A 12,498-nucleotide genomic window follows, 5' to 3' on the forward strand; every position below is an offset into this window, starting at 1 on the left:
AATCGCCCTCCAAACACTGCCACATCTTGATGATAAAACTTAGGACCTGATTCTTCACTCTCTTAAATTGGTTCAACTTTAGCAGAGTTGATATAAGATCTGTGTAATGGAGCGGAGAATCAGACCCCTCATGTCTGGGACCATTACTGCAGAATATGTCCATTGGATGTTGTATAAAAAGAACTTAAGACATAGAAATGGTACTTGTAAATGTGTAATTATTTTATCAATAATTCTGGTCAGTATTCTATTCAATTGAACATTTGTATACAGTGGGCCTGATTTTCAGCCTGGCTCATACCTGGCCTCCTTTGTGGCACCTGTAATTATTTGTGTCTCCAGGCAATGTTAAAGATATTAAGTACCTGAAGGTGTTCACAGATCAGATGCTTGTATGTCCATATTACATCAACTGCCTCTGCAAATAATCTCAGTCACAAAAAGGGAGGGCAGGCTTTAAAACTCTGGCCTGTTATATTAGCTTATGGAAGATAATAATGAATAGTTTTCCCCCTGTCAAGGGTAGAATACCGTTATAACTACATAGTGAGACAAAGTGTAAGATTGAGCTGAGTCTCACCAAATGCCTTCTGCATGCAAAATGATGCGGTTGAGTGGAATAGAATTTCTGAAATTTTGTGCAGTAGAGATGACACGGGAATTTCTAGGCACAAGGTCAAATTCTTAATCTAAAATAGTAAACTTAAATCTCCAGGCTTATTTGTCTTAATTTCTTCTAAGTTTTTAGTTTATATTAAAACAGAACCCTAAATAGTATAGGAAAGCTGATGTTTTTTCTAGATTCAGAGGACTCGTTCCCAGCTGTGTGGGTTAGTTTGGGCCAGACTCTGCTTCTCTTGCTCATGTTGATTAGTGCCTGATTTCTCAAATAACCCAGCTGAAATCAATGGGACTGTCACGGAGCAAAGTGCTACTCAGTGTGAGTAAGGGTGGCAAAATCTAGCCATTGGCTTTTACAATTGTCATGAAGCTAAAGGTGTTACTTCTTACAAGCGAGCAAGATCAAAAGGGAAAAGCGGTATGAGTAGTATCGATCTTAATTGTTTTCTGTAAGATAAAAAAAATCTTGCTAAATATTCTTCTTTTATGCAAATACAGACTAAGAGGGAGGAGAAAATCTCAGCATATTTTGATTTAATTTCAGCTTAACCAATTATAGATAAGAGACTGGTGTTTAAAAGAAAAGATTTAGACCCAATCATCCATAAAATCCAGTAAGTCTGCTGACACTGAGAAAAGCCACTGAAAAGAAGAAAATGACCACAGTTGTATTTGATAAGATCCACTGGTTTAAATCAACTCAGTTTGCTTGTTTTGAAGCATGTCTGAAGGCTGGAATTCATCCCTATGAAGAAGGCCAGTACAAAGAGACAATGCAATTTAAGGGGTGCATAGGTCTTGTGCTGGCCCTCTGAATAGGGTTGAACATCACCTTTAGTGAACAATAGAAGACTTTGGATGATATTTCAGGAATACAGTTTCTCTTCTAGCATAGTGGAAACCCATATTGGTAAGTACTGTAAAGTGAGAAAGTTATATGCTATTTTAGGGGAAGAAATGTAAGTTTCAAATGGTGTTGCTGTGATTTGTGATATTTATAAATAAAACTTCTTTTAACCTCAGCTGGAGAGGAGGTGACAATCTATAGGCTAGAAGAGAGTTCGCCTTTGAACCTAGATAAAAGCATGTCATCCTGGTCACAGCGTGGGATGGCTGCAATGATCCAGGTCTTGTCCCAGGAGGAGATGGATGGAGGTCTCCGGAGAGCCATGAAGGTCATTTGTACCTGGTCTGAGAATGATGTATTGAAGTTGGGACAAGTCTTCATTGTGAAGTCATTTCTTCCTGAGGTGGTTCAGACATGGCAGACGATCTTTCAGGAGGGTACAGTGTTACATCTGTGCCTGCGGGTAAGTATAAACCTGCAGGAAAACTGTCCAGTACAGTGTGGCAGGTATGAAATGGTTTGGTACATGTAAACACTTCCAGCCTGGAGTGACCTGCTGTTTAATTATTGTTACTACCCTATTGGAGAGAGGGCCATGGAAAAATCCATCTCCTATTTATGATTAGTAAGGAACACTCCCTTTCTTTATATATTCTGGTCTTTCTTAATAGGCTTATTTAAAAGTAATACCTATACATATGTTTTTGTTTAGGAAATACAACAACAAAGGGCTGCTCAGAAGCTGATATATACCTTCAACCAACTGAAGCCACATAGCATTCCATATACCCCAAGGTAGGGAAATTGCCTTTCAAGAGTGAGGTGGAAAAGACTAAATACAACCTTCTGCAATATTTGGGTGCTGGGGGCAGGAGTTTTTCAGTGAGACCTCTCAAGTAGGGAACTTATTCCCCTTGTCTGTGGTCTGACAAAGCCCAGCTTTGTTGACTGTCTTTCAAGGCCTATTTTTTTTCTGTGTAGTTTTTATGGAGGGGGTAGGTTGATAACATCTGACTGGGTGGGTGAGGAAATTTTGGGGAAATATAAAGGATTTGGTGGAGTGCATTAACTGGGGCAGAGGGGGAAAGCTTTTTTAATAGATGTCAATTGAAAAGAAATTGTGTCCATGCTTTTAATATTTGTAAAGGGTATAAAGCTTATGCCTGGCATTAATTAAACTGAAATAAATAAATAAAATAAATATACGTGAATTAGAGGCATTGCAGATTTTTTTCTAAGTGTATCTGTTGCTTGTTGGTGTTGAAGAAGTTTGTGAAAGAAGGGCCTGAAACAAAGTCCATTGAAAAATAATTGGAAAGACTCTCATTGACTTCAGTGGCATTTGGAAAAGGCCCTTACTGAGCAAAAAGGAAAGCCAAGTGTTCGTGAGAGAACAGCCAGTCTCCAGTTCTGCTGAGCATGCTGCTCTGAGATGTAGCTGCTTTAGTGTGGGGGGAAAAAATCCTTTCAGGTATGTGAGGTAGTTTCCAGTGGTCTGAAAAGAGAGTGCATGTAAAGAATTGCTTATATTTTGGACATCCCGATAGATCCTTATTCATATGGGAAAGCTGATCAATATTTGCTACTGAGTACTTTCAGTAAAGTTTTACTGTTTCTTTTACGAGAAAGTTTACAGAGTATGACAGGAAACATAAGGCCTTCTGCTCATCAAAGTTTTATCAAAGTGAAAATGGCTTTCCACTTCAGAAAAGCAAAACCTCATGTTTAGGAGGGATGAGCAGGTCCGGTTTGGAAAGTATGAGGGCCAAGATATTTGAGGGCCCATAATTAGGGCACATATTTTGTTATGTGCACCAATGCTTTTCCTTCTCTTTTGGTCACAGCCTTGTTTTTTCTATGCCATTTCTAGAAATGCCACTGTTAAAACCTGTGCTTCTGTGGGAATGATGACCTCATGTGTGTTACAATTTAGGATTATATGTAGGGCTTGATCTAGAGCCCATTGAAGTCAGTGGGAGTCTTTCTATTTACTTCAGTGGGCATGGATATGATCTCTTTGTATTATATCATTACTACATCAGGGGCGAATATGCAGCATCAGATGTGGAAACCATGAGCTTTTGATCCTGTCCCCAAAACATTCCCATTACCCAGTACCCAGAAATACTCTTGGGAGAAAACAAGTATATTTCTGATCTCTCATTCAGTAGCAGCCACACTTCTACACAAGCCAGTTCCATCTCACTGTATGCTGTTTTTTGTTACCTTTATGAGCAATTTTTTCCTATTTTTTCCAAATAGGAATAACAATATAGAACTGTGGTTCAGTACTTGGGATCGGGAAGGAATTTCCCCCCAGATCAAATTGGCAGAGATCCTAGAGGGTTTTTTGCCTTCCTCTGCAGAGTGGGACATGGGTCACTTGCTCATCTGAACTATGGTAAATGGTGGATTTTCTGTAACTTGACGTATTTAAGTGTAGAGTTGAGGACATCAGTAACTCAGCCAGAGGTTATGGGCTGACTATAGAAGTGGGTGGGTGAGGGTCTGTGTCCTGTGATATGCAGGAGGTCAGACTAGATCAGTGGCTCTTAACCTTTCCACACTACTGTACCCCTTTCAGGAGTCTGATTTGTCTTGCGTAGCCCCAGTTTCACCTCACTTAAAAACTACTTGCTTACAAAATCAAACATAAAAATACAAAGGTGTCTCAGCACACGATTACTGAAAAACTGCTTACTTTCTCATTTTTACCATATAATTATAAAATAAATCAATTGGAATATAAATATTATACTTACATTTCAGTATATAGAGCAGTAGAAATAAGTCATTGTATGACATTTTAGTTTGTACTGACTTTGTGAGTGCTTTTTATGTACCCTGTTGTAAAACTAGGCAAATATCTAGATAAGTTGATGTACCCCCTGGAAGACTTGTGCATACCCCCAGGGATACGTTTACACCAGGTTCAGAACCACTGGACTAGATGTTCACGATGGTCCCTTCTGGCCTTAAGGTCTATGAATATTCTCCCTGTTCACCCCATTACTTAGATACTGTGGCATCTGTGAGCATTACTGGTCACTGGATATCTTTAGACTGGCTTGTTTTGAAGAAAGTTTTTGAGTTTGAGAGGAACCCTGTGACTTTGAGAGACCCTCAAAAAGACAAACAATGCCCCCCCCAACCCGCAAAAACAAAACAAAAAACTGCATGCATAATTTTACTCCTTTCTTTCTGCAGAAGAAAGGAAGATTTGAGCCATCTTAACAAAGAGAACCTAGACACTAAATATCCTCTCTCATTAGTTTTACACTGGAGTAAACCCCAATTCCACTGACTTTAGTGGAGCTTCTCCTGATTTATACTGAGTAGATTATCAGGTGTAACATAGTGCGTCCTATGAGCCCAAGTGTGTCTTATAAAAATGAGGATTTTTTTGTTATTTTGAAGACTATCATCAGGCTTTCGCAGGGGAAGGACTGCAACTTTGCACCTCTTTTACAAAATGGTGTGTGATGGTAAATTAACTTTCCCAAGGGGTCCTGACTTAGCATTTTATAGCAGTTGTTGTTCAAGGGCATTTCTTTAATTAATCTTAAAGATTTCAGTCTATCTATTTATGCTATGCTTCCACTACGAGGTAGGGGAGTGATTCACCTGCGTGAGTACACATACCCCGCGCTAGCTCTCCTTGAACAAGAGCAAGTGTAAATAGGAGTGTTGCTGTGATAGCATGAGTAGTGGCAATGGAGTCATGGCTTAACTGTGCCAAGTACAAACCTGCCTGAAACCAGGGGGTCCGTACTTGGCCTGTGCCTCCACGGCTGCTACCCACGCTAATGCAGTTACACTGCTAATAATACTTGTGCTAGATCAATGAGATCAAGGGCAAGTATGTGTACGTGAACAGGGGAATAACACCCTTAGCTCGTAGCCTAGATGTAGCTGTAGAGATTAGCTAGTGTACCAATAGCATTTCCTGGTTTACTCAGCATACGCTTCTTGTCCACTGACACTCCTGTCCACAGAATGGCTTTGGTTTGAGATCATTCTCTGAACTGTCTACTCCAGTAGGTTACATCTCTCAGGAATGACTTCCTGCTATCCACCATTTGTTATCTTCTGCTGCTGAGAGTTTTCTGAGAGGTTTGAAGTTTGTAAATGGTGGAGTAGTGCCCCACTTTTCAGTATATTTGCTCTGCTCCGTAATAATTGTGACCAGACTGCCAGGACACTCATCATCCTGCCAGCTCCTGACTGACAACATTTTTACCCACAGGTTTCTGGAGGTTTTTTTAATATATTGCCATTCAGCCAATCAGTGGCTTACCATAGAGAAGTACATGACGGGTGAGTTCTGCAAGTACAACAACAACAACGGGGATGAGATTTCCCCCAGCAATTTGCTGGAAGAGACGATGTTGGCTTTCTCTCACTGGACCTACGAGTACACCCGAGGGGAGCTCCTTGTCCTGGATTTGCAAGGTGACTGCCAAAATGTAACAGTTTATTATATAACTTAGAGATGCCACTAAGAAAACAATGTTGAATTCAACTTAGAGAAAAAGAGGCAAATTCTGCCCCCATTTACATCCATGTCAATCCTGAGCAACTCCAAAGACATCCATGGAGTTACTCTGAATGTAGGTGTAAATGAGAACAGTATCTGGCCCCATATATCTAGTTTAGGTGTACAAGCACCGTGTACTAAAACAATGCGCAGTAACATTTCAATTGGCTGTATAAAAGCCACTTCACATGTTAATGTTGATGAAGATTGTTAAATATTTGTAACAAAAACACATTTTTCTCATCGGAAGGCTGAAAACTGGCATCAGTTTTTTTTTATATTTTTCATTAATAAAACTGTAAACAGTTTAAGTAAGTTGAAGTTCTGAGAACTATTCACAGAGCCTGGTGGCTCCTCAAAAGAACACAGTGTGTGGTATGATCACTTTACAACACATGTGTAAAGGGGAACACAGTATATTTAAAAAAATAAATATTTGACAGTGTACAGAAAACGAACACCATCCATTGCGCAGTTTAAACATCATTGGTTCTCACTCCTATCAAGGGCAATTTGCACTGCTAGGCGTAAGCTTATCATATTTACATTTTACAGCATTCAGAAGCTGTGAATTACAGTAAGACTTCCTGGTCAAGCAAAATAAACCATTAAGTCCATGCTTGCCTTCAAAATTTTGCCTTTACAAAATTCTTTTAAACCTAAGAAAAGGTCTGACTTAGGTATGGGTCAGCGTTCAGTTTGTCCATACTAGATTGGCTGTCCCTAAACTGGAGCTCTCTAATCAGAGCACAAAATCTGTTTCTGTTGGAATTCCAGGCAGACTAGTCTGTCTATTGGAAACGTGCAACTAAAGGGATGTGCGTGTGTGTAAAAATCTCTCTCTCACACACACAATATCTATAACTATATTTATTATAACTTTTATTTAAATATATTCTGTATTAAGAAAGGCCCATTGTCATTGGAATGTGTTACAAATTTTCAGGTGTTTTAATATACGGGGAGCACAATAGTTATAGCTATTCTTTACCTATCTACCTGTATCCATTGCAGCACATGAGTTTGTCACGAATGGACCGTGGGAATTAAAATAATTGGATGCTAATGTTCATGGAAGTTTTCCTGTACATCAGCAGCCCAATCATTTACTAAGATATAAGGCAATGACTTTTTAAAGTAGAATCCCATAAGCGCTAATGGGGCATTGGTTGAAGAGAGGAATTTAGAACAAAGGAATCTGTTCTTCCACTGATTTACCATAAAACGCCTATTAGCACTGATTGGAGTTACCTATCTAACTCTACTGTAACCACCACCAGAAGGTCAGGGGAGAATAGACCCCAGTATCCTCACAGCACAGCATCTAAATAAAGGGACATATTCTGATACCCTTACTCACCTTGAATAGCACCTTTCCCCTTGAGTGGTCCTATTGAAATCAACGGGATTTTAATAATGAAATAAGGTGCTATTAATCATGAATACAGGCCTCAGGATTTGGCCTCATTTTACTGTAGTTACAACAGTTTTGGCAACTCTTTCCATGGTTTCATAGTATAGAATCATTTGGGTAAGTTTCTAGCCTATCCATTCATAAATCGACCAGCACATAATATCAGGAATGGGGTGAGAACAATTAACATTCATTTGTCTATTTTTAACAAATAGTTTAGCATTTTATTTCTACCTTAAGTGTAAATTTAGAGTCTATAGAGGAAATTGGTATTTACATTGGTTATGATTTCATAACATGATATTTAAAAAAAACAATCTTTGCTTGTAACACTCTCTTCTAATTTACTGTAGGTGTTGGGGAAGTCCTTACAGATCCATCTGTTATTAAACCTGAAGGCAAGCAGTAAGTTTATTGTCATTTTATTAGCTGTCATTTCAGAACATGAGGTGTTTGATGTAATTCACTTCAGACAATTGATAGTTAATGGTGTATTTTAAGTGTATATTTACATTCTCAATGAGTGTTTTTGATTATTATTTTTTTTTTTAGTCGGGAGTTAAATACTTGATTTGAATGTAGTAGTTCTGTTTTTTTTCCAGATGGTGTAGTTCCAACTGAATAATTATACATGATCTAGGAGAATGGGGAGGGAACTGGGCACACAAGATTCCTGGTTTCACAACAGGATTGTTAATAGTGCTTTTTATATACACAACACTTCATATACAATGGCTCTGATCCATATGGGGAGACACAATGGTTTTGTTTCTGGCCTGGGGTGTACAAGAGGTCATACTAGATGATCTGATGGCCCCTTCTGACCTTAAATTATGACACTTGGGGCTTGACTTCATTGAACACTGAGTTCACAGCAAGCTGGGATGTGAATATACTGCATGCTAACTGTCCATGTGGACCCTGATGATGTGCACCAGAAGTTGGTTAGTGCACTTTAATCTACTCCTGTTTCAAAGCAGAGTAGATCAGAGTATACTGTTATACTGTTAGATCCCATTGGATCAGTTAGTGCGTGACAGACCAAGTCAGGGGTGTATTCACTCCCCAGCTCTGTGTGAACTAAATGTTTGTGTGGACAAGCCCTTAACCTGCACAGAGGCCCCAGGTCAGCGTGGCTCCACACAGACAGATGTATGGATGATCTGTATGGATCAGAGTGTTGGATCAAGCCTTGTCTCCAGTTAGATCTCACAGTACCCTAAGTACTGGGTACATATCATTAACCCAATTTCACAAAAGGGGAAACTGAAGTTCAGAAATATTAAATGACTTGCCCAGGACACAGAACAAGTCAATTCCAGAATTGGAATTAAAAACATGATCTCCTGTCTCCAAAACCATTATTATGACTAATATTATTTGTATTATCAATAACATTAGTAATTAATAAACATTCGCACAACATTAATAAGTAATTACTATCACATTTTGATTATATATACTATATATGTATTATTGAAAAAATGTGCTAGGTGTTTCACAACAAATATAAGACAATCTACTTTTGACCCCTCATACAGGCCTTACTTGGGGCCACAGGACCCATATGCACAGTACCCAGAGTCCGTATGAGTCAACAGGGAGTCTTGCCATCCCTCCCCTCCTAGAGGTCAGATGGAAACTCCTGAGCCTGTGGAAGAGGAGGAGGATGAACCGGTTGCTCCAGTCTTGCTGTCTCTTCCTGATGACCACAGACAATTCCAAAAGCTGGTTCAGAGAGGGGCAGAAGAGCTCTAAATCCCCTTAGAGGAAGCCTAGGACTCACAACACAACCTCCTGGGCCTCCTACAGCTTTTAGGATCCAGCTCAGTAGCTCTCCCACTGAAAGAGGCCATACTGGAACCAGTATGGCATATGCCAGCTATCTGTGCCCTGCCTTCAAGAGGGCAGAAAAGCTGTAATTTGTCCCCTCTGAGAAAATAGAGTTCTTGTTTTCCCACCTGGCCCTGAACTTCCTGGTTGTCCAAGTGGTCATGGAAAGGTCCAGACAACACCACCAGGGGTCACCTCTGCTGATGAGGAAGCCAAATATTTGGACCTTATGGAGAGAATGGAGTCTATTTCCACCAGCCTCCAATTTAGAATTTCTAAATTCCAGGACCTTCTGGCCAAATATGATTTTTTGAACTATTCTACATTCTTGGCCTGTAAAAACTAATTACCCCGGGAGGACAGGGCTCAATTTCAAGCCCTTATTGGGTGACGGCAGATTGGTTGTAGGAACCTTGTTACAAGCAAAAGTCAATGCTGGTTCAAGAACCATGGTGACTGCTATAGTGATGCACCAGGAATCTTGGCAACAGTCTGCGGGGTTCCCCAGAGAGGTACAGAACACTGCACAGGATTGCCTTTCAGTGAAGTCAATCTTTTTAATGAGCAAATAGATGAGTCTTTGCATTCACTAAAGGACTCTAGGGCGGCAACCCTCTGTTCCCTGGGTATGTATACACCAGCCCTGAAGAAGAAGTACCAGAAGCAACCTTACAAGCAGAGGTCTTTATCACAGCCTTTCTACCACCAGTTCCTGTTATGAGCCACCTCACATATGCCAGAAGGTGCAGAAATCAAGATACTTTGCCCCATTCACTTCTACTGCAGTCACCCAGCCAAAAGATTCTTTTGATGGTACTTTGGGGAACTGCAAATTAACGTTGATGCCATCTCCATCCAATTTCGAGATCCATTTTTGTCGATGCCTACCATAATTTCCCCACAATTGGAGGTCAATAACAACAGACAAGTGGGTGCTGGATATCATCCATCTGGCTATATCATCGAGTTTCTCTCTTTACCCCCTCCACTACCTCTTTCTGTATCCCTTTTCAAGGTCCATTAAAGGAGGAGATCCTCCTTCAGGAGATAACACCCCTCCACAAATGCTGAGCAATAGAGTATGTACCTCTTTATCATCAAGGAAAAGGGTTTTATTTCAAATATTTTGTAGTCCCAAAAAGCCAAGTGGGTGGAGACCCATTGTCAACCTGTGGTGACTCAAGGTCTTCGTTCATAAGCTACAATTCTACATGGAATCAGTAATAACATCCCTAGAAAAAACAAATGATTCACAACTCTCGATATAAAAGACATGTACTTTCAGTGGATATTCACCCTTCGCACAATAGATTCCTCATATTTGTGGTGGGTCCTGACCACTGTCAATACAGGGTATTCCCGTTTGGTCTAGCAACTACACCCAGCGTCTTTACAAAATTATTTTCTGTAGTAGCCACACAATTTAGACTGAGTGGTTCTACCATCTTCCAGTGTCTACATGATTGGCTTCTTACGGACAGGACATATTCAGAAGTCATAATGTCAACCTCATCTCTGCTTCATCTCCTAGAATCCCTGGGAATCTCTGTGAACATGCAAAAGTCTATCCTGGCTCTGGCTCAGACTATAGATTTCATGGGAGTGACCTTAGATTCAAAACAAGGGCTTAGCTCCCCATGACTTAGATTCCAAGTCATGGGCAACCCAATAAATCAGGTTATGCACAATCCTCTGATATTGGTCTGGATTTGCCTTACTCTCCTAGGTCACATGCCATCATCTACTTACATACTGCTGTTCATCCATCTCCATGCCTTTACGCTTGGCTTCAAACAGTATGTATACTGAGCAAACACAGCATGAACACTGTAGTGACAATCCCCAATAAGATAAGGGCCTCTCTGATTTGGTGAAAAGATTCTGCACAAATATGCATAGGCATTCCTTTCCTATCCCCCACACCCAACAGGACAATAATCACAGCTGCCTGCTTGTTAGGTTTGGGGATGCACATGGACAGTCACATAGCACAGTGCACTTGGATGGCTTGGGAACCAGAATGCACATAAATCTTGTGGAATGCAGAGCAGTCGGAGAAGCATGCAGGGCATTCTTACCACTAATTCAATCTTATGCTCTCTCATAATGTCAGACAATATGACAACCATATTCTACATAAACAAACAGGGAGGAGTAAGTTCCATTGCCTTGTGTATAGTAGAGGTCAATGTATGGAACTGGAAGAATCACAATCACTCTATCAGCAGTGTACTGCCCTGGAGCCCAAAATTCACTGGCAGACAGCATCAGCAGGTACTTTGCCACTGATCATAAGTGAGTGCCTCACAGCTCAGTGGTAAACAGCATCTTTGCTCAGGGGGAGCCTACCTGGGACCTGCTCCCAGACAAATGGGAAGTACAGCACATACCGTTCCAAGGGAGCTCAGGGCCAGTTATTCAGTGGTGATGCTGTTCTACTTCTTTGGATAGACCTTTTGAACTATGCCTTTCCTCCTATACCACTACTTCCTCAAGTTTTGCGAAAGATTTGACAGCACAGAGCATGAACCATTTTCATTGTGTCCAAATGACCTGAACTGTTCTGCTTCCCAGGTCTCCTGCATGTGTCGGCCCAGCTATCCATCAGCATTCATCCCTTCAAGGACCTCTTGACTCATGATCAGAAATCCCACCCGAGAAGCTCTTCACCTCCCGGGTTGGTATTTGGATGGGTGTCGGATCTAGAACATTCCTATTCAGAAACTGTGCAAGTCGTTCTCACTAAAGCAGAAAGGACTCCACCAGAAAATGTTACCTAGCCAAGTGGAAGCATTTTTCTGTCTGGGCCCAGCACCACAGTATGTCTCCTGTTACAATAGGTAGTCCTGATATCTTTGATTACTTCCTTACCCTCAAGAAGATGGGTCTTTCCCTTAGCTCGATGCGGGTTTTCCTATAGGCAATTAGGTCATGTCACCCTCCAATAAATGACTCTCTGTATTTACTCATCCAATCACCTCTAGGTTCTTAAAGTGTTTAATTAGAGCTTTCCTACCAATAAGAAAACTAACCCCTCAATGAGACCTTAATTTAGTACTTTCATCACTTTTCAAGCCACCTTTCAACGCCCTGGCTACCTGTTCAATGCTTCATCTGTCTATGAAGGTTGCTTTCCTCATTGCCATCACCTTGGCCAGGCAGACAGGTGAACTGGGGTTCCTAACGGCAGATCCTTATTACACACTATTTGATAATGACAAAGTCTTGCTATGACTACATCCAAAA

General features: G+C 40.6%; 1 protein-coding gene across 1 annotated transcript in view; it reads left to right on the plus strand.

Annotated features, from left to right (window-relative positions):
- Positions 1-12,498, plus strand: part of TRPM6 (transient receptor potential cation channel subfamily M member 6) — a 108,483-nt gene that overhangs the window by 83,131 nt on the left and 12,854 nt on the right. Inside the window, exons 31-34 of the mRNA XM_048851799.2 lie at positions 1,645-1,931; positions 2,181-2,263; positions 5,715-5,920; positions 7,773-7,824. Of these exons, the coding sequence (XP_048707756.2) occupies positions 1,645-1,931; positions 2,181-2,263; positions 5,715-5,920; positions 7,773-7,824 (628 nt within the window). The remainder of the gene's footprint in view (positions 1-1,644; positions 1,932-2,180; positions 2,264-5,714; positions 5,921-7,772; positions 7,825-12,498) is intronic.

The sequence above is a fragment of the Caretta caretta genome, chromosome 5 (genome assembly GCF_965140235.1).
Source record: "Caretta caretta isolate rCarCar2 chromosome 5, rCarCar1.hap1, whole genome shotgun sequence".
NCBI classification, from domain to species: domain Eukaryota; kingdom Metazoa; phylum Chordata; order Testudines; family Cheloniidae; genus Caretta; species Caretta caretta.